The sequence below is a fragment of the Maniola jurtina genome, chromosome 4, assembly GCF_905333055.1.
Source record: "Maniola jurtina chromosome 4, ilManJurt1.1, whole genome shotgun sequence".
NCBI classification, from domain to species: domain Eukaryota; kingdom Metazoa; phylum Arthropoda; class Insecta; order Lepidoptera; family Nymphalidae; genus Maniola; species Maniola jurtina.
In genome coordinates this window covers 8,774,513-8,796,944 of record NC_060032.1, presented here as the reverse complement: position 1 = coordinate 8,796,944, position 22,432 = coordinate 8,774,513, and the positions used below count along the sequence as shown (strand labels likewise).

Below are 22,432 nucleotides of genomic sequence, written 5' to 3'. Positions count from 1 at the left end.
TCACCACATATACCGCAACCAAAATTGTATACCTACTCTTCATTTAGGTATACTGACTACTGTAACTACTTCTTATATAGAAAACATCTAAGTTCGATTTTTTTTACATAATATTACGAACGGAGAGATCACGCGGTGTCGGCGGTGCACGCAAACTGATGCTGCCGATCAAGTCTACGATCACTTAATTATTAATTAATGGTTGTTGCTGGGGATTATTAATAAAACATTCGCCCTGACTATTGGCACTTAGATTAGCGTTGAGGGAGTAATGGCGCATTTCAACAATTTCGGTTGTTATTTAATTGAAGTCAATTTAGATGATCAGAGTCTATTTAGGTTGGTGCTGGCACTCGGCAGCGGGATCTCTCCTTCATTGGGCTCATTGGTGACTTTCAGGCAGCACGAATTGCACTCGCTGATGCACTTTTAGACGCATTTGCACTCGTTGCGACTACGAACATGTAGGTCAAGAGGATTCACACCTGATTCACGCACGAACCCGAAGATTACATAGCCTACTAGTGCTCGCTATTGGATGTTACCCGAACCAATGTGCAAAAAGATGCAGATGTGGTTTATTGTGAAAAGATTGTGCAGCGCTTCTATAGATTGCAGTGTAGTGATATTATGTCAATTGATACAAAAAGTGGATAGGTTAAATTTTTCTGTTTGTGAAATTAAGTGGAGCCCTGCGACTGTTCGTCTGAACTGTAAGTAGTATGATTCATTTAATTTTCTAAAGTTTCACTGTACTATTCTTTCATTATTCGGATTCATTGTTGCAATCTACTTCAAGTTGGTTTCGAAAGAAACTCGTAATCGGCACGCTACGTACGGCGCATGCGATGTTCTTACTGCGAACTAGCAATTAAACCGTGCAGGCGTAAAAGCACTAAATAGGCACTTATTATTCGTCTCTTTTAAGTCAGCTAAGGACAAACAGATTCTAAGTACGTATACGGTGTGATTTTATTTCACTTATCTGTAAGGTATACTTAGTTGTATATACTTAGTTGTTTGTGTTCAGAAGAATACCTACCTACCCGTTGAAGCATTGTTACGTTTTATTATTCGTTGGACGTTTTTATTCGTAGCGTAAGTGTGTTTCCACACATTCATTAATATTCTCAAAACAAAACATATTTTAATAATTTGTTAAATTATTTAAAATCCGATTGCACTTTTAAAACAAAAATCTTTCCTGTATTTGCCTGTAATTTTTTTGTGGTAAGTAATTAAAAGTAGTCGTATAAGTAGGTGCCTACCTAGGAAGGTACTCCTAAATTTGTAAACGAATGATTTCTGTACTAATATTAAAGTTTTGAAATTTTTAATCGGAGGTATAAAGTAGCGTGATAGATGCTGAGCCCATAATACTAGTTACTTATTTTTAGGGTTTTATATTCTCCAGAGAGAAAAAGGAACCCTTTAAGGTTCATTTCTCAGTTTGTCTGTCTGTCTGTGTCTATTTGTCGTATATGTCGAAGCGCGTTAAGGCAATCAAAACCTATAGGTTCTTTCCGTTGACCTAGAGCAGGTAGATAAGTATAGCTAAAGGAAAAAAATCCGGAAACCGTGAATTTGTGGTCACATCACAAAAAAAATAAAGTGTTATTTCTTGTATGATGGTACGGAACCCTTCCTGTACGAATCCAACTCGCACTTGACCGGTTTTGATAAAATTTGTTCATTTCCCCAATGAAACTTAAAAACAGGTCTCTTATTTTATCAGAACTGATTACTGAAGGGCTCATAGTAGGTAAGGTATCTACTATGAAGATAGGTAGGTACTTACCTACTTACCTTGTGTAACAAATGCCTAAGTCAAAATTGTTTATTATAAATTCAAAAAAATAACAAGCGGCTCGTCTTGACTTTTTCAGTTTTTCAGCTGTATTTTTAATGATTTTTAGGGTTCCGCACCTAAAAAGGAAAAACGGAACCTTTATAGGATCACTTTTTTGTCTGTCTGTTTGGCCATCCGTCTGTCCGTCGTGTCTGTCAAGAAAACCTATAGGGTATTTATTTCCCGTTGTTAGGTCAATCATGAAATTTGAAAGGTAGGTAGATCTTACGGCACAAGTAAAGGAATAAAACTGAAGACCGTGTATTTGTGGTTACATCATTAAAAAAAATTAAAATGTTTTTTAATGTTCAAAGCTAGATAAACTAGTATACCAAGTGGGGTACCATATGAAAGTGCTTTACCTGTTCATTCTAAAACTATTAATTTTTATTTGATTTAATTTATTTTATGCATAATATTTTTTGATTTATCGTGCAAAACGTCGGAAAAATACCCGAGTACGGAACCCTCGGTGCGCGAATCTAACTCGCACTTGGCCGGCTTTTCTAGTTATTAAAGAATTAGGCAACATTTAAATCTCTATTTGAGAGTAAGATAAGTTTCACAGGAGGCAGGCACATTGCTTTTATTTAAATCTAATAAAAAGAGCGTTCGCCAATAAAACTCTTAAATAGAGATTCTTGATGACCCTTTCGACTCGCATCATAGTTCGACTTTACAAATTCGACACGTAAAACTTCTGTTAAACCTTAGAATCCGTGTCCATTGGTGAAATCTACACTGTGGTTAATCTGAGATTAGCGCGAACAGGCAGATAATAATAATAATAAATACACTTTATTTGCACAACCACAAGTAGGATTACATTAAAGAATACAAAACACAGACAGAGGGAAGATACAAAAGGCGGCCTTATCGCTAATTAGCGATCTCTACCAGGCAACCTTAAGATAAACCCAGGCAGATGTATTTGGCGGAGGAAATTTTATTATAATAAGTAGGTATAGTGTAAAAACCGTGATAGTCTAGCAGCTAGCTCTAGTAAAATACTCAAGACGTCCGCCTACTAAACTTGAGGTCGGGGAATTCGATCCCGGGCACGCACCTATAACTTTTCGGAGTTAATATGTGCGTTTAAAGCAATTAAATGTCACTTGCACGGCGAAAGAAAACATTGCGGGAATACCTGCATGCCTGAGATTTCTTCATAATTTTCTCAAAGGTGTGATGTCAACCAATCCGCACTTGGACAGCGTGGCGGTTTGTGGCTTAAACCCTTCTTATTCTGAGAGGAGACCGTGCTCAGTAGTGGGTCGGTGACGGGTTGATCATGATGAAGTACAGTAAAGTAATAATGATAGTAATTAGGTTCTTTGCAAATGGCGATGACTAATAAGAAAGACGAGATATCTATCAAAAAGGATATACTTAGTTTCAAAATATTTGCATTGGCAGGTATCTGCACTTCATAGATATGTTATATGTTAGTAGCCTACTTACCACTGTTTATGCTACTCAATGTTGGAAGTAGGTAGGTACAGTAGGTAAGCACAAAGTTATCTTATTATTTGCGTAGATATACTTACTAAGGATTGTACAAACCTATTATATTTTATACCTGCAATTTCTACAATAAATTCTTACCTATAATTTCTATTTCTATTGATATGCCATGCTATCTGGTAGAGCTTCACAATTGTGTCGCAAAGAATGTTCCGACCGTTCAGACTTGTTATCCTTCCAACTGGTTGCGAATATACCTACACAATTATTTGATCGACATTGACAAGAGATATTTACCAATCATGTAGGTAACAATACCTACTTCCAATGTAAAAGCATGACAAAGACAGGAAAAAAACTGAAATACGCCGTGAGTCATGTGACAGTGAGCGTAGGCGCTTCACATAAAATCTCTCTGTGGACGCAACGACGCTGAATCTGCCGCCCGCTCAATTGAAGGCAATTGCTTTAATTGATTTCAATTGAAATGACCTCGCGCACCGGCTCCCACTTCTAGCTTGACACTCTTGCATCTATCTTTTTTGGAGCTGACATAAAAGCGATGATATACGTCAGTGCCCCTAGATGAACCCAATAAAACACCGCCACTTGCTTCATATGTTTGTTCTGTTATTTAGTATTTTGTACTGTTGTTACATAATCCTCTGTAACGAACCTATTTTATATAGGTACTAGTACGTATCAATTGTCTATCGACTTATGAACTTCAACTTTTACCGTTCTTTTTTCTTTTACCTCTGATGAACCGGTGAAAAAAGGCAACCTAATAAAAACGTTCCACGAAATATTGCAAATTGATCAGTCAACCTTAAGTTTTATAAAATTGAATTTGGATAATAAATAATTAATCATCCAAACTGAATCATTATGATATGAAATACAAAAATCAAAACTCAAGCAAACAGTCCTAAACTATTAGGATCTCTTGAACATTAAAGAAAAAAAGTCAATATACTTACCTACTAAACATTCCAAAAAAATCTCCGCTGGTCTTAGTTGCCATCTCAGGGTAAGCTCTACTTCACGGTCTAAATAACGAACGTAGATATAAACGGACTACGTTACCGAACTTCTTAGATTGTTATTTGCGCTATTTGATGTTTTTAGTTAGGTATAAAATGCAACCAAAAAATTTGGTTCACATAGGTAGGTATTGGAACGAGTGTATCGAAATCCGAAAGGTATTTGGTCCAATAATAATTTTATTAACCACTCCTAGCACACGCTTGATGGTGTAAGCCTTGTTTAAAAACTAAGTACTTTAAAAAACATACAATTTTATTACTCTATGATATTTGGACGGGTTGGCATTGATCTAAAATTAATCATCACACAAATAATTAAATGTCCTTAAAAACACGACATACATTTTGGCACGTGTTCTGTCCGGTCCACAATTGGACTTAATTAGGAAATGGCGCGCGGTGCGGCGAACGCGCAAATGTCTTCAACTATGTGGGCAGATGAGTGCTAACTGCTAAGTTCATTTATGGATTCTATAATAATTTTACAAGATTACATATTTAAGTTACGTGTAAGTATTGTTACTTACACGTAACTTAACAATAGGGATAAAAAGATAGACGAAAAGTTGTAGCCATTATCACTACAATATTGGTCAACATTAATAACTAAAATTTCAATTAGGTACCTCAATGAAATTTTTAGTCCTAATCATGTATAAACAAAGTGTAAATATCAAATTACCTAGTTGAATAAATAAATAAAAGCCCTTTAAAATATATTTATATTTAATAGTAACGTGCCTGCAGATTCTTTTCTTTCTTTTTTTTACCCTTTTTGCCTTTTGAAGTTCCCCAAAACCGCATGAAATCTCGGCTGCTACTCGCTTCAGATTCCATCTGGGTGATCATATCCAGATCTTGGTTATTTCGGCCTTTTGCTCCAAGAGCAATACTTCGCCTGCTTTCCATAGTGTCAATAGTAATTTCTTCATCATTTTTTACTGAAGGAATCATTGTAAGCTCTTCGTCGAATCGCAATCGTTTTGTAATATCAACATGTGTTTTGAGTTTCTCGGGATGAACTTCACATTCAACGCGTATATTCTTAGTAGCAATATTAGTGTTCGAATCACGTTCGTAAAGGGTACTTTTAATTTCTTTTTCATCATCTGTAACAATCACATGCCTTCTTGCCATTTTTCCTTCTCTTTGTTCGAAGGGTAATGCATCGAACTGAGATGAGGACCTGGTTTCTTTAATAAGTTTAATTAATTTTAATTCATCTATATATTTATCGCTATCGCTTTGATAATAATTGACTTCTGAATAATTGCCCGAATCTTTTACCATATCACAACCATATTCATCCTTCTTTTCTTTAGTATAATTTTCAAAGTGCATTTCTAAGCTCTCTCCAGTTTGCACGCCTTCCTCTCTCAGTGCGAATTTCCGCAATTCATATTCCGCAAAAGAAAACATATTTGGTTGATCTAATGGTGCTGAACTATACACTTCGTCGACATAATCAGAATGTTCTACACGTCTCTTCTTGCAAAGCAATAATGCACAACATTTCCTCATGAATCTTCTACAAAAGTTTTCATTGATATCAGCTTCTTTGAGCCCATTTTCATTCAAAATGTCATTATCAAAGAAACGTCCTGGATATGCACATTTGTATGATGATTCATCAACGTCATTAGGTGAGCGCATAATAGAATCCAGAAAGAGTCTGCGAAAAAAAGTTAGGCTCGTTAATATAATTTTTTAATTTATCCTAAGTAGATACCTATCAGTTTTTTACATAAATATATATTTTTTAAATATATTTATTTATGTTATAAAACAGTATAATATTAGGTATGCTTTGCGATTAATAAACGGACAAAGGGCTAAAAAAATTGATTGTAAATAGAGTAACAATAATTTAGTGAGGGAACCTCTTAACTTTAACATCTGTAAATTATATTATGTACAGCTATCTACCTAACTAATGTCTGATTGGAGGTTGTAGTTACTTAATATTATAAAGAGAAAAGATTTTCTTGTTTGTAATCGATAAACTCTAAAACTAGTGAACCAATTGTTATAATTTTTTCATGATATAATTTTTTTTAATAATAGTAGCCCCTAGCTTTGGGGAGCTTGTATGTAATACACAGATGTGACGTCATGAACATTCGACGTAATCGATAATAATTAAAAATGGTTAGAAAACTTAAAAATAATAGTAGACGTTGATTTTACTAGTTATCGAAGACCCTGTATTTAATAATTACTAAGAAATAATTTATTTTCGACATAGGCATCATCCCAATTATGTAGATAGGTGTATTATATGCCATCATCATCATAATCAACCCATTGCTGACTCACTACTCCCCCCCCCCCCCCCCTGTGTGTGAGGGGAGCACAGGTCCCCTCTTAGAACGAGAAGGATTTGGCTATAAACTAACCCCCTTTGACCAAATGCGGATCGGCAGACTTCACACATCTTTGATATTCTCAAATGGATGGATACAAGAAAATTCTCATGCCAGTTTTCTCACGATATTTTGCTTCAACGCAAAGCAAGTGATATATTTTAACGCACGTAGCTCTGAAAAGTTAGAGGCGTGCGTTCCCGAAATCGAACCCCGGGCCCGTCCGACTAGGAGGCCGTTGTGTTAACCAGTATTTTTTAGTACAACATTTTTAGTCATTTTTTGCGTAAGCTTGTTTTGTATACGTTTTTTTTTTGTATCAGAAAGTTGTAACAATAAAAATAAAAACAAAGAAAAAGTTGTCAGGGAAGCATTTATCTCTATAAGAGATCTCTACCAGTGGCCCTTGGCAGTGCGAGAGGTTGTAAAGGGAGTAGAATAGGTACAGCAAAGATAGACAGTAATTATGAAAAAAGCTTAGTAGATATTAGGTATGTTATATTATGTTTTAGTATTCTGGCAGGTAATAATTTACGTGTTTTCAGCGGCGTCGGTGTATAAGAAAAAGGCGTCGGATACTCTGGGCACGCATCGCTTGAGCCAGTAGTGGACGGTGCACAGCGTGATCAGGATCACCGCGAGGAAGGTGAAGGCAGCGATGTAGACGTTGTGCTGAAGACCTTTAGTCACGCCGCACTTAAGGCGGTCCTCGTCGTAAATGTCTGCGACATTGATGTAGAATAGTTATAGACGAAAGATCACGAACAAAATGACATCGTTCAAGTGGCCAGGTTTTTTTAAATGAGAACAAAAAAAAATTATAGAACTTAACACCTAAGCAATAAGTCTAAAGTCTAATTGAACTAAGGTCAACTATTATTTTTGCGTTTATTTTTTTGGGCCACTTTTGCTTTATAATTACAAATTGTGTCGATACTCATATCGTTGGTCTGCGTTGGTCATTATCAAAAAATAATGAAAACAAAAAGTCACACAGAAGTAAAACGTCGTCAAAAAAAAACATGCTTGAAAATCGTAAGATATAATTAATTCTTCAATACCTAAGGCGCTTACATAAGACATAGGCTCCTAACTTCATTAATAATAAGTAATAGTCAACTCTATGTAAAATTGAACTGTATGCATCCATCTATTAAAATGGTTTGGATATTTTTGTTGTTTTAATTAATTACACTTAGTCTAACTGTAATGACCTAATTTAAGTGCAATAATGGTGTTACATTGAAAGTGCTACGATGTTAAATAATTACAAGTTCAAAATCTTGTGAAAAGCAAATGTGTGCTTATGAATATTTTATATCGTTTATTTTGGGGTACCTAAACTAAAGTCATCCAACGCTTACGCACAAAAAGAAATAGAACGGAATCCTTATAGGATCACTTCGTCCTATCTGTGAAATTCGATAAAATGAACAAAATATTATAAGCAATTCCTATCCTTCAAGTCAAGAGTTAATAGGCAACTTCTAGGCAAGCGCGCTCCATCTCAGGCTGCATCATCACTTACCAGCAGGTCTGATTACAGCCAAGCGCTAGTCAGTAAAAAAATAAAAGTATGTAGAAAATAATAAAGTTACCATAAGAGCCACAGTTAGGCACTGTATCACACGCATTCATGGAGTCAATGCAGACTCGAGATCCGATGATTTGGCACTCCAAATACCCGGGTTCGCACAGAGACATACTGCCAACGAGGGACTGAGCTGGTGTTAGTACAAGCGTCATACCTTCCATCTGTTGAGTAAGTATGATTAGTTTATGTTTTGTACTTCCTCTAAGACGCGGGCATCATCTAGTTAGAGCGTAAGCTAACTAGATGATGCCCGCGACTTCGTCAGCGTGGATATAGGTTTTTTTTAAATCCCGTGGAAACTCTTTAATTTCCCGGGATAAGAAGGTGCCTTTTCTTCTCTTCTTCTCTCTCTGGGCTGGTTTCCGCACTTAAACGTTTCCGTCTGTTGTGCGTTTAAGAAGGTGCCTATATCCCAGGATTCAAGCTAACACTGTACCAAATTTCATGTAAATCGGTTAAACGGATGGGCACTGCATAGCTGGGAACTGCCAATGCATAGAAAATTACTTTTGTCACAGTTTTATAGAACACTGGAGATTATGATCTACACACTAGATAAATACATAGTGTAAAGTCAGCCCAACGGATCTCTGAATCAGACCAATGAAATACAAGTTTACCAAGAGATAGTGTCGTATTTCGATTGGGGATGCTTTCGAGGCATACCGAAGTATCACCAGATTTATATTTATTAATTTTCTCATCAAACCGAGGTTACTTTCAAAGAGTGAGAGATCTTCAGTAACGTAAATAAACAATCGTACGAACAGTAAAATTATTGACAGCAATAACAATTCTTGAAGCATTGAAGAGGAACACTTGACGAGACTTTGCTTCTTGAAAGTCACAGATGTTGAACAGAACTGAACCGACGTAATTTCGTAGATAACGTAACGCCAAACGACCTGCTATCTGAAAAACACAATAACAGGTAATAGGATAGAAACAAGAGGTTTTCAGCCCCACAGGAAAAAAGGTTAACAAATTAGATGACTTCATAGTCCAGGCCAGACCTGAGCTAATTTGGCAAATATTGAAAAGAAAAACTAAATAGTATATAAGGCCTCAGCGCACATCATTAAGTACCTACAAGAGATTTCGTCAATTTACACGAAAAATTATTTATTTGAACCTCGTCATCTTGTAACTCGACTAGTCCAGCCAGATCCTGTATGTCCGAAAACAGATAATGCGTTCCAATTTCCGTAGTCACTGAACGCTGCGTGGTCAAATTGCGTGGTCGAGAGCCTTCTATTTCTAGTGCATAGATGTGCCGTTTTTTTTTCGTCCTGCAAAGTAGGTACCTATTTAGCATTTTTAAAATTGTCATAAATACTTTTTCATCGATATCCATTCGATTGCATCAGCCTGTATGCGTCCACTGCTGGACATAGGCCTTTCCAAGAGCGCGCCACCAAACACGGTCCTCCGCCTTCCTCATCCACCCACTCCCCGCCAACTTCTTCAAGTCATCGGTCCAGGGGGCTGGAGGTCGACCCACACTGCGCTTAGCGGTACGTGGTCTCCACTCCAGAACACGTCTGCCCCATCGGCCGTCGGTTCTAAGACAGGCATGGCCTACGCATAGCCACTTTAGCTTACTAATCCTTTGAACACGACAGTATGAAATAATGTAACTATATGTCATGAACCAAAAGTTCCGTTTTTGCTCATGACATATCAGCTAAGAGAATAGGTCCAAAGTCCTGAGTATGGCAAAAATATTCATACCTTCGGTCGACCTTTGTAAGTTTCTCTGTGCCCTGCCGTGATTTGTTACTAAACATTTCACTTTTATTTAAAACAACAGCCATCACAGGGGCTGCTTGGACTATATTTTCCCATGATTCGTGGCCCACCATAGTTCCTCTAAAATAAACATAAGTTATGGGATCAGTAAGAGCAATTTTGAGTGTTGTAAATCATTAATTAATCTAAGGCATTAGGTACATACAATTTCACTTGTTCTATACAATTTTTTGTGCTTATATTATTTATACTTGGATTATCCGGCATCACCGTGCTAATGTTTTCTGAAAAAACATATACTTAGTAAGTAAATAGATACCCTTTATAGGGTACTTCCAGTTGACCTAGAATCATGAAGTTGCAGGTAGATAAGTATCATAATACAGGTACTTAAATGGAAAAATCCGAAAACCATGAATTTGTGGTTACATCACAAAAAAAATTAAAATGTGTTTGTGAATAAATAATTAGTATTTTCAATTTTTAAAGTAAGATAACTATATCGTCAGGCTTTACCTGTAGGTACATTCTAAAACAGATTTTTGTTTATTTTTTTGCAGAATAGTTTTTGATTTATCGTGCAAAATTTTGAAAAAATACCGTTCCCTGTCCTGTTTTACTTCTTCTGTACGGAACCCTCGGTGCACGAGTCTGACTCACACTTGGTCGGTTTTTCGTGAAGAGATAAGTTTATAGAACTAAGTAGTAACTTATAGAACAGTAGGTACCTGTTACAATATCGTACTTATTTACTGTGTTTAAAGTAAAACGATTTTGTTGTGTTGATTGAATTTTCTCATCAAGGCCAGTTTGTAATTTAAATCGATTATTATTGAACATAAATGCATCTAACTTTTTGGCCTTTACTAATAATGTACTGCTTGATAAATTATCCTTTATTGTATCTCCACTATCAAACAAGAAAAAGAATCATCATTTCGTCAATCGTACAGGTCTACTTAATATGGCGTTTTTAACATTTACCTAAATATTAAAAAATCTTCGTTTACTTAAAGTAAATAGGCATGGAAAATCAATAAAATCACGAACCTGAACGTAATGGGATGCATGGTTTTTTGAGAATCTAAATCAGAACCTAAGTTCAATTTTACATAAGCTTCATTATCAGAGAAAAGTTTATTATTTTTGTAAATTTGATCATTAGGAGTTACATACACTGGAAAAGAAAAACCATCAATTATCCTACTTTCTTGCTTTTCTAAGCAATTCTATTCATCTAAAATCTAAATCGATGCAGAGTTTTACCTACCTACCTACAAACAATTACCTAGGTATACTTACCTAGGTAACACTTATTAAATATGATAAAACTAAAATGTTAGTTACTACTAACATTTTAGTTTTATCATATTTAATAAGTGTCCAGAAATTTTAATGTTTAAACTTTAAACTATCGTGTGATAGAATGTACGTCCGTCTGTACTCACGTATTTACCGCCGAGTCCCTATGGAAAAAGATCCCGGATGGGTTCGAAACTAGTCGGGCTTACATCGACTAAATATGTGAGTATAGCTGGTGTCCATACTTAAAGATGTAGGGAAACTTACCACTAATATCATAATCTATGTTATAAATCTTATCTAAAATATTCCGTTTAGTAATATTATCTGCCAATGTACTGCGCACTGTAGTCTGGCTGAAGGGTGTTTCGATCTCCCAAGCTATCGAATTCCGAGTCGGAGCAACAGTTTTAGTGAAAGAGCGATTTTTGACGAAGTAACTCTTTGAACGTGGTGTAAATAATCTAGAAGAAGAAGCAGATATATAGCTACTTACCTTTTATGTATTTTTTTTGCCATTTGGGGTAGAGACTCTAGTGCCCGACTGCTTGAACGCATTTGAAGAATTATAATGGGATTCTATCTAACTCTAAGTTCTAGGGAATAAAGGGAATCTAGTTCATAGTTTCAAATTCATTTTCTATGTAGGTAACTATGTACTCTAACATTAACTCCATAGCTGATATATGTAATTATTGCAATAAATTATCGATTTTCGGTTGTATATCAATCGGCCAAAAGTTTTTTAAGTAAGAAGATATACATAGGTACATGTGCAGGTTTGAGCAAAGCAAACTACACGCTGGAATTTTTTATTGGTAGGTAAACTTTGCAAGATACTCACTTACGAAAGTTTTTTTTCCGAAAATTTAATCTTCTGCTCGAAGACCATTTTCTTTTTCTAGTAGACACTCTTTTATGAAGTGTACTAAATAACAATCTGAAAATTTACGAATGGTTCTCACTCCATAGATCTGATTGTGACGGTTATTTTAATTTCATACAAAATGTTATGTCTATTCTTTGACCGACTTTATCCAGGACATGGGCCCAGCCCTGTTATAAAGAACATAAATAAATGAGACAAAGTTATCCTGATTATACTTGCTGTTATTCTGTCTGCGTGCTTGTCTGTCTGTCTGTCCTTTATTTATGTATTTGGGAATCGATCATCTGATTGCAAAGGAACGTTGGACAGGTAATTTCCCTGATTTTTTTTTCCCCGATGGCATATAGGTGCCATAGACAATATGTATATAATATTAACGTCCTGGTACTAGTACCTACTGCTTATATGTTCCTTAATCTAAGGTACCTACATAGAGTAAAATCTAAGATAGCGCGCGTGAGTGGCTTGAAAGGCATGCCAATAAATAACTAAATAATAAATACTAACCGAGGGTCAATAGTAAATCTGTTAAAGGCGTAGTCGAGTTCGTAGCGTTGTTCTGTGTCGTAGCTTTCTGGGCCAACTGTTTGTTTCTTTATTGAAAACTGCACTAAAGGCAGCACGCTTGTTTCATATTCCACCCCGTTCCTTTTGGCATACGGACAGAATTATTTAACTAAGCAAACTTAATTGTAGTAGAAAAACACTTAGATTTACTAACAATAATATAAAGAAAATAAAGATTCGTAGCACAGGTGAGATGCGTAACCCTAGTGCGAACCTACTGTTAGTACCGAGAAGAAAGATGTCGCACACAGCAAAAAAGAGAAAAGGAGTGGAAGGAATTTAAGGTAACACTTCTGCACGACTTGAGAGTAACTATGTTGAACTTTTCAGGGCAAAAGCGCAAACTTTATTTTCGTCTCCATTTTAAAATGACTACCAAACAGAACAACTGTTTTGAAAACACTAATTCTAACATGACTTTGGACACACACCTACCTACTTACTTACTTATTTCTTTTTAATTTAAACTTAATATCTTTCACAACTTAAAATCTAAATATACCGTATACGTATGTAATTATATAGATACTTCGGTTTAGATATACTTCGGTGTGACGTCATAAATGAAGTCGAACATCTCCTCAGTATTGTACGTCTGTTGCGGCGGCCCTAATTGGAAATTTCCGGACACATTCACCAGCGGCACTTCCATTCTGATGAAGTTCTTTGGCCTGTCTGTGGCCATTGGTATCGTATTCATGAGAATTTTTGGTGTATCTGTTTTAAAATCTTTCGTACTGCAATGAAATCTGATTATTTATTTTTTAGGCATTATTATTATTATTAGGTAGGATTATTATGTAAGTAGGTATTAAGTAGGTACTTTTCTATGACCATATTTCTATTGTTCTATGACAGCTCTTATAGGTAGGTACTTTATTTTAAACTGGCTGTGATATCACACAGTGACAATGTATCACAGATGTGATGATGTGTGTGTCCTCTGTCTAGAGGACAGAATATGGACTAAGTAGATGAAACTCTAAAGGTTATTCGTTTTATTAGGTACGGAACCCTAGAAAGGAAGTCTCCCAAACAAAAAGTGTAGGTAGGTAAATTATTATAGTATTTATGATATTAGAGTGGTTTTAGGATTTGTGTGGTGCTGCGTGGTGATGGTGCGAATTGTTTGCTTGGTGGCCGGCTTTTCCCGCATGTTTAGCAGTGAGGGTGAGCGGGCGTTGCATATCACATGCTGCATGTTGCACTATACAGATTTGTCTATTTCAGCGGATTATAGCAAATTAAACTTTATTATTGTACGTTTTAACTTAAACATTTACCGTCTAATAGTTGTAGGTTTAGTAGTTTTTAGTGTATAGAACCGAGTGTAGTTCCTAGTAGTTTTCTTTATCATCGTATCAGGCAAATGGCCCCAGTAGCCGCCGAATGTTTCGCCAAATTCATATACGATCAGCTGGTTGCTGTTACGAGCGCAGGCATCCATCAAACCCGCTCCTGATAGCAACTGGATTACCATGATGATATTGTTGCCAGACTCAGTCCTAAAGTTGGGGAAATAAATGAAATATTAGCAGTAGGTACCTTACTACGTAATACCTATGTATACTCCTCAAATACTATATGATGCCCGCGACTGCGTCCGCGTGGATTGAGGTTTTTAAAAATCCTGTGGGAACTCTTTGCTTTTCCGGGATAAAAGTTGTCTATCTCTGTACCAAATTTTATATTAATTTTGGATTTTCCCCTTATGTGTGCTATAAGATTTATCTACCTGCCTTTCATGATTCTACGTCAACGGGAAGTACCCTATAGGTTTCTTGACAGAAACGACCGACAGGCAGACAGACAACGAAGTGATCCTATAAGAGTTCCTTTTTTCCTTTTGAGATACGAAACTCTAAAAATATCCCAAGTAAAAACAACGGAGCCAATTATTATCGGATACCTACAGTATTCCACGCGCGACTACAATGACCACTCTATAAAGTTCTATAAAGGGACTACAGCTAGAGATCACTATTTTTACTAGTCTGGACGGCTGAAGCTGCTACTGCTGTTTTAGAATTGGACGAAACAGTAAGTTAGGTAGGTAATTAGGTATATTGAAATATTGTTTTCGAAACCTACAAAAACTCGTCACTAAGTACCTACTAAGAGCGAAGCACTCACAAACCTCACGCTCATTGTGCAACTGTATGGCACGTCTAACTGTGAAAAGTGCATGATTTGAGCGCTGGCGTCCATGACCTGCTTCCCCAGGAACACAGAGGGCGCCACTCGACGCCTGCAATACTCCGACATGTCTTTCTGGTGGTTAAACTTTTGAACAGCAATGGCTAAATCAGCTTCTGGTTTGACGTACATTAGTAAATATAATATGCTTAAAACTCTACGGTCCATGTCAGTGAGATCATCCATTTTAAAGCGTTGCCATATGGATTTTGGTAGGTAGGTACCTAAGAGTTGATTATATGTTTTAACTTCGCTGTGAATTTTGCCTTTGATGTTTTCGCAACGTAAAAATGATAGTTACTTACTTAGGTAGGATATCTTAAATCCGCCTGCAATATTGCAGGATTGTGATCATAAATCATACCATGATGAGACCTATTTTTACAGCGAGGTCGATGTTTAGCAGATTAATTTTACGCACTAGCTTCAGAGTAGGTACCTAGGTAGTATAATTTAATAATAGGTAATTAAGTGTGAGGTTGATTAACTTTTACAATTTTTACTAATCTAACACTTAATGGTAGGTACTAATTGCTTGGGACAGGTATAATTTATACCTACGTTAGAACTTCGCGTAGGTCCCTACCAAGAAACATATTTCCTTGGTACCTAAGATCGTTTTAATCATTTGGTTAGCAGAAAACTGCTAAATTAAAGAATACGTTGCCCTTATAATTTATAGGTATCTATCGACTACTGTACTCGTTTATAAGGGCATCGTATTTTTTCAAGTTGCAACATAAAACACGAAGCCGCGAGCCCCAGCAATTGTATAATTTCGTAATATGAACACGGAGTAACTCAAACAATAAATTAAGACGAACCGCGACGTCAGTCGTCGACGATAGGGGTCGCGTGACCCGCAGCGCGTGGAAGCTTTTATTACGGGGAGAGGCTACTCAGTACCAAACCAACATCATCGCAATTGACTTTGTAGCATAATATTATTATTGTAATAATATGAACATACGCGGTTCAAATAAACTCTGGAGTTTTAGGAATCTAGAACCTACGTAAGCATCTTTCTAAGTATACCTATACCTACTAAGGGCGCCGGGATAAATCCCGTGACGACTAACGAGGCAGTAACTCCCGAGTATAGCAGAGGTGTTGCATCTAGAATCCTGAGTGAAGCGCTCTACTTTCTGCTCCTCGCAAGACAGTAAAATCAAAAATCTTGGTATGCTTAAACAGATAGGTACCTACAACTACCTACCGCTATCTGTCTTTAGAAGTTTGTGAGAGCAAATCGCTTATTATACTTTGAGCATTAATAATTTCCAGCAAAGATCACTACGTTTTACTCCTACCATCATCCTTGTCACTCGACATTTTAATTTCAATTGTAGTTATTCTAGTTTTCAGGTGATGAAGAAAAGAGATCGAATCTTGAGTATATTTTCGTACTCTAGTGACTCCAGTCACAATATTATTATAGCTTGAAGCTTCTTAGCTTGAGGCTTCCGGAACGCCCTGTCTCAGCAGATATAGATACAAGGCTTTCTGCCGCATAATATTATGTATTTGGTACTACTGAAACTACTTTTTGATTATCCGGGATAAAATCCGTCCCCGGGATTCAAGCTATCTTTGTACTAATATTCGTTAAAGTTGGTTAAACGGATGGTCCGTAAAAAGCTAGCAGGCAGGCCGACATAATATTTTCGCATTTAAAACAACGGATTTATTAATACGCTATACTTTTTTCATAGTATCCTAAAATTTTACGCCACTATAATATCAATGTTAACCGTTTCTACTGTACGCTTTAGTGTACACGCACCATTAAAAACTAAAAACGTATAATACTATCTCTATGGTGGACTTCGTCTGTGTTGGTGTTGGCTGGTGGGCGTTTCTGTCTTTTTGGAGTATTTTTTTTTTGTTAAAACTGACTGGGGTGCCGTGCGTATGTCGGCGAGCGCCGGCACAGACGGGGTCCACACTTGTATAGTTTAACTAACTTGTTACAAATAACTACAAACTTGACATTGGCTTATCTTTGTAAAGCCAGACGAGAGAGAAAAAAAAAATCTCTATGGTAGCTTTTTTTTTTTTCTTTAAATCTGGCTTTACTCTGATTAGCCAATGTCAAGTTTGTGATATTTTCAAGTTATTGAATTTATACAAGTATGGACTCCGTCTGCGCCAGCGCCCGCCGACATACGCGCGGCGCCCCTTTAGAGCGCTTCCCAGTCAGTTCCACCACCAAAAAACACCAACTAACACAAAAACCAGCCACTCTTAACAAAAAAACACTCCAAACAAGCACAGCACGCGCGCCAGCAAACGCCATCACAGACGAAGTCCCTATGGAAGCTAGTATCAGCTGATTGATTGTCATCTGTCATGCAAATGCCAAATGTCAATGTCAAATCAACATAACCAAATAAACCAACCAACCAAAACTTGTGGCGTAACAAAAACTGATTAAATATATATTATTTCCAATTATTTCTGCATATTTTGCAGTTGAAAAATATATGATACAATGACATTAGCTGAATATGTGGCCTCACTGTCACAGAATCCATATTTCGGTGCTGGTTTCGGCCTGTTTGGTGTCGGGGCAGCGGCGGCTATTGCACGAAAAGGTTTTCAAACATCTACAATATTATTTCGAAGACATTGTATGATAACTCTTGAAGTGCCATGCCGCGATAAATCTTACCAATGGCTACTACATTGGATCACAAAGAAGGGAGCAAAACAAACCCAGCATCTTAGTGTAGAAACTTCTTTTCTTCAGAAGGACACAGGTCAAATAAAGACTAAATATGATTTCATACCTAGTGTTGGCCAGCATTTCTTTAGGTATCTATGCATTCATTATGAATTACAATAGTATTACGGTAATCTTTTATAAAATTGCCTTTGTTCAAACTATTTTAATTAAAAACTTAATTTTATTGTGTATTACCTAATACACAATTTAGTAATTGATAAAATTTTACCTACTTAACTGTTAAACACATTTAGTACGCCTTATACACTGTGCTAATGATATTAGAGCCAGTAGAAAGATTCTACTGGAAACTAAAATAAAACATGAATGAAAAATGTTTCAAATTATTATGTAATTGTAGTTTTGAAGTTAAAGCAACATAGGTCATTTGTAAACTTTTACAGATATGGTGGAACATGGATAAAAGTGGACAGAACTAGAGAGCAACAAACTATAGATCTGCACATGGGCATTCCATTTGAAACTGTTACTTTAACAGCCTTTGGGCGAAACAAACAGCTCTATTATGATATTCTTGAAGAAGGTAAAATGATTTTTAGCTTTGCATGATCTACTTTATTTACTTTTATGGCTCTATAGTTAAGGTACAGTAATTTACATAATACATTGGAGCATCTTAAATATCAGTCCTATTATCAACATTGTGTGCAAAACCTATATCAAATATAAGTTGTATAATAATTAAGAAACTCTAGAGTATGGTAATGGTCATCATTAAGGGTCCAGTTTAAGAAATTAATTCTAATATCAACAAATTTGTGAGAATTAATTTCTTAAACTGGTCCCTTTCAAGTAAAGATTTTTATATACCTATGAGGATGATACTGCCACTGTCGCAATTAAAATACCATAAGCCTACGTTGTCGTATTAAGTTTACAAATTGCGAAAAACCAAATTAAATTTGAATTTCGCGGGCAGGCCCGTCTCATGCCCCTTAGTAAATAAATTTCTAGGCAAATGCGCTCCATCTTAGGCTGCGTCATGTCAGCAGCTCTAGGCGCTTGTCTATAAAGAACAAAAAAATGTATTTTTTCAGCAAGAACGATGGCTCTAAAAGAGCATGAAGGCATGACAGTGATGTACACGGCGATGGGGTCTGAATGGCGGCCGTTCGGACATCCTCGAAGGCGGAGACCCCTTGAAAGTGTAGTGCTGAAATCAGGGCTGACAGAGAAAATCCTAACAGACTGTCTGGATTTCATTGACAATCCCCATTGGTATACTGATAGAGGAATACCATACAGAAGAGGTACATAAGCTAATAATAACTTGAAAAATTGGTCTGTTCTAGTTAGGTAGGTTTATCTAAACATGTTAGTTGCTAGGAACTTTGGCGGTCATTGTAACTAATGCCATTGTACACAATCTCTTAAGTAAAACGAAATTGACAGGTCTAAATCTCATGTTATCATTTTCCACAGGGAGTATTATGAAAAGGATAGCAATATAATTAGACCTGTCATATTAGTTTAGGTATTGCACACAACAGAATTAGTACCAGTTATGGGAGTTTTTTTTTTCAAATACTGTCTAAAATAATGATTTTATAATACCTATTTAATATGCTATTACTTGTAAGGACAACTAAGAATTTTGTATCTCTATTTTCAGGCTATCTGCTTCATGGGCCACCAGGTTGCGGTAAATCCTCTTTCATAATGGCTCTGGCTGGACAGTTGGAATACAACATTTGTGTGTTAAATCTATCTGAGAGGGGCCTCACTGATGACAGATTAAACCATCTTCTTAGGTAATATGGTACATCGAAATGAAATTATAATTATTCACTTTTCCTCAAATTGAAATAAAGCGATAAAATGTGAGATAGAATCCTATATGATAGAGAGTGAAACAGATGAATGCTGCCAGATTGGCTTGGCGGCGCGTATTGCTCATTATTATGAGTGGTCGAGACAATGACAGAGCTCTGCTTCTGTTGAGAATCCCATATCACCTCACACCTTTTCTTTGTATCTGGCTTTTTGCTTCTGGGTTTCTATCCTTTTAAATTATTATATCACATCTTAAAGCCGTTTCAGATAAGCATTATGACTCAGACTAAATCATCACACTTCACACTAATATTATAAAGGAATGATTTGATCATTTGGATATAGATTATACCCTGGATTAACGCCTATGCGTTAACCCACTTCTACTAATCTACTTTTTATCCCGGAATATCAATGAGTTCCCACGGGATTTTTACAAACCTATATCCACGTGAACGAAGTCGCGCGCATAAGCTAGTAAAGTATGTTTTTGATGTTTTGACAGAAAAAAATTGGGTAAGAGGGGAGGGGACTGGGGAGAAGGTTTGACCTCCAAACCCCCTCCTTGGCCACGACCATGGTGTTATAATAAGTTCTTTTTTAATTTCTAAATTCTGTCTTTCTCTCTCTCTATAGTGTAGCACCCCAACAATCGATAATACTCCTCGAAGATATTGATGCTGCATTCGCATCAAGGGAAGACACGGCCAAACAGAAGGCCGCCTACGAAGGCCTCAACCGAGTCACCTTCAGCGGCCTACTCAACTGCTTGGACGGCGTCGCGTCCACTGAAGCGAGAATAGTCTTTATGACTACTAACTATTTAGAAAGGTAAATCGTGGCCACATGTTTTCTACATAGATCTTGTTTTCGTTAGAGAGGAATAAATCTTCATAGATACCTCAGTGCTGCAGGCATGCTGACGCTATTATGGATGCTGCTCAAGAACCTATAGACTAATAAAATCCTCCCCTCCTGCACTTTACCTTTGCATTCTATCTGAAAAATGACTGTCACTAGACATTTTGTCTTTGCCTTTCCCATTCGTCCTTTGTTTTATTATTTTCTTAGGGCTAGTATGGTGTATGTTATGATTTACTCGCCCCCTTTGTATAAGCCTCGAAAGAAAAAAAAGGTCAATTACCTTCACCGAACCACTGAACAGCATAATATTATGAGATGGCATTGCAGCCGCTATAGTGAGGGGACCTTTCTTCTTCTCTATTCTCTTTATTCTTCTTATCACGCGTATTTTACGTTAAATAAATTGTCTTTTTGAACTTTTAGGTTAGACCCAGCGCTGATTAGGCCAGGGCGCGTGGATATGAAGGAGTACGTAGGCTACTGTGAACAAAAACAAGTGGAACTAATGTTTCTAAGGTTTTACAAAGATCCTGGGCACGCTAAAGTATTTGCACAAAAGTTAGTATTTTCAAATAATAATAAATATTCCGTAAATAAAGTTATATTAATACTCCGATTGACTAAAAGAGCAGAGTACAGCATGAAGAATTAGAAGCGAGCGAATAGTTTAAAATTAACTTTATAAAAAATGGTTTAGCGGATGAGTCGTGAAAAGTTAACAGACAGACAGACATTTATATTTTACATTTATATAGTTGAATGTTTTTGTTCATTAGTTCTTGAATTTTAAATTTCAGGGTTATGGAGAAACAGAGGGATGTTAGTCCAGCACAAATACAAGGCTACTTCATGTTCCACAAACACTCGACGCCAGAGGAAGTATTAAATAATGTGGACGCGATATGGACGCTAGGATAGTACTGTGATGTAAAGCTAGTCTTAGAAAATAATGATAAAGGCACTGTAATAAGTAAAATGTCTTTATTTTGTTTAACTACTCATTTAATATTTAAGTCTTATTTTAGTAATAAAGTAATAGAAAAGTACTATAACATAACTTGTAATAATTTACAATAGGTACACGTTAACACACCAATAAAATAGTTACCGATACAGTTGCACTGAGACGGCGCATGAGACGGCGCGGGTTGCAGGAGGGTGATAGTCGTTTAACAGTCACGGCTCTCAACGTCGCTATTGGACCTTCCCGCAACCCGCACCCGACCTCAGGAGCAGTCTCAGTCCGTCGGCACCTATAATATCGCAGCAGATCGGCAGATCTTGAAAAATATGAGTTTTACCTACTTCACTTTAATGATTACAAAATATAACAATAGGGATGATGACTACTAGTCAAATCAGCGACTTTTTATCAAACGTAAAAACGCTCGCTTAGTAAGGGAGCTTGTATGAAATTCACAGATAGGACGTCATAAACATTTGATGTAATTTGACGGACTTTTTTAGTTAAATAGTTAGTTTATTTAAAAATGGTTAGCAAACTTAAAACTAACAGCGGACGAGAATTTTACGAATTTTGGAAGACTAGATATTAATTTAAAAATTACTAAAAACTAATTTATTTTTAACATAGTCATCATCCCCATTCCAACAATAGCTTAAAATAAAAGAAAAACAATAAATAGCTCCTCCTAGCTTTTGTTATAATTTAGCCTTGAATTATATCAATTTATTAGGTACTTTGAAATATAAATGAATATTTTTAATCTTATTAACTCGTTATAATCACATATAACCAAGTTTTGAGCTCAAACACTACACTAATATTATAAATACGAAAGTGTTTGTTGGTTTGTCCTTCAATCACGTCGCAACACGGAGTTACGGATCAATGTATTTTTTGCATGGGTATAGTTTAAGATTTGGCGAGTGACATGCTCTACTTTTTTACCAGATAAAGAGTTCATGGATTTTTAAAACCTAAATCCACGCGGACGAAGTAGCGGGCGTCAGCTAGTAATTCATAAATACTGCTAAGTAGGAACCATGTAACTAATAGGTTAGAAAAT

At 36.3% G+C, this 22,432-nt stretch overlaps 2 protein-coding genes and 1 long non-coding RNA gene across 3 annotated transcripts; 2 read left to right on the top strand and 1 right to left on the bottom strand.

Annotated features, from left to right (window-relative positions):
- Positions 1-59: 59 nt before the first annotated feature.
- On the top strand, positions 60-7,895 carry LOC123864497. The gene is made up of 2 exons (XR_006795793.1): positions 60-713; positions 7,268-7,895. It is a non-coding gene; the product is annotated as an uncharacterized LOC123864497 (long non-coding RNA).
- LOC123864496 lies at positions 5,030-15,305 on the bottom strand. The gene is made up of 15 exons (XM_045904981.1): positions 14,961-15,305; positions 14,107-14,328; positions 13,369-13,560; positions 12,764-12,904; positions 12,212-12,307; positions 11,635-11,831; positions 11,116-11,242; positions 10,794-10,975; positions 10,271-10,349; positions 10,048-10,185; positions 9,449-9,605; positions 9,085-9,228; positions 8,321-8,477; positions 7,258-7,444; positions 5,030-6,031 (listed from the first exon to the last, which is right to left on the bottom strand). The coding sequence occupies exons 1-15, from the start codon at positions 15,203-15,205 to the stop codon at positions 5,086-5,088; spliced, it is 3,210 nt and encodes a 1,069-aa protein (XP_045760937.1). The 5' UTR covers positions 15,206-15,305; the 3' UTR covers positions 5,030-5,085.
- Positions 15,306-17,389: 2,084 nt separating this feature from the next.
- Positions 17,390-21,374, top strand: LOC123864480 (mitochondrial chaperone BCS1). Its single transcript, XM_045904957.1, has 7 exons — positions 17,390-17,833; positions 18,149-18,288; positions 18,803-19,015; positions 19,378-19,516; positions 20,175-20,369; positions 20,826-20,960; positions 21,200-21,374. The coding sequence occupies exons 1-7, from the start codon at positions 17,511-17,513 to the stop codon at positions 21,318-21,320; spliced, it is 1,266 nt and encodes a 421-aa protein (XP_045760913.1). The 5' UTR covers positions 17,390-17,510; the 3' UTR covers positions 21,321-21,374.
- The last annotated feature ends 1,058 nt before the right edge of the window (positions 21,375-22,432 follow it).

Bases quoted from the DNA above. Each gene is read 5' to 3' on its own strand.
- LOC123864496 (XM_045904981.1), bottom strand. From the start codon at position 15,205: ATGGATGATCTCACTGACATGGACCGTAGAGTTTTAAGCATATTATAT. The intron at 7,445-8,320 runs GTAACTTTATTA...TCAATGTCGCAG, and splicing joins GCCTAACTGTGGCTCTTATG to ACATTTACGACGAGGACCGC. The intron at 6,032-7,257 runs GTAAATTATTAC...TTTTTTTCGCAG, and splicing joins ACCGACGCCGCTGAAAACAC to ACTCTTTCTGGATTCTATTA.
- LOC123864480 (XM_045904957.1), top strand. From the start codon at position 17,511: ATGACATTAGCTGAATATGTGGCCTCACTGTCACAGAATCCATATTTC. The intron at 17,834-18,148 runs GTATCTATGCAT...AAACTTTTACAG, and splicing joins GTTGGCCAGCATTTCTTTAG to ATATGGTGGAACATGGATAA. The intron at 20,961-21,199 runs GTTAGTATTTTC...TTTAAATTTCAG, and splicing joins GCTAAAGTATTTGCACAAAA to GGTTATGGAGAAACAGAGGG.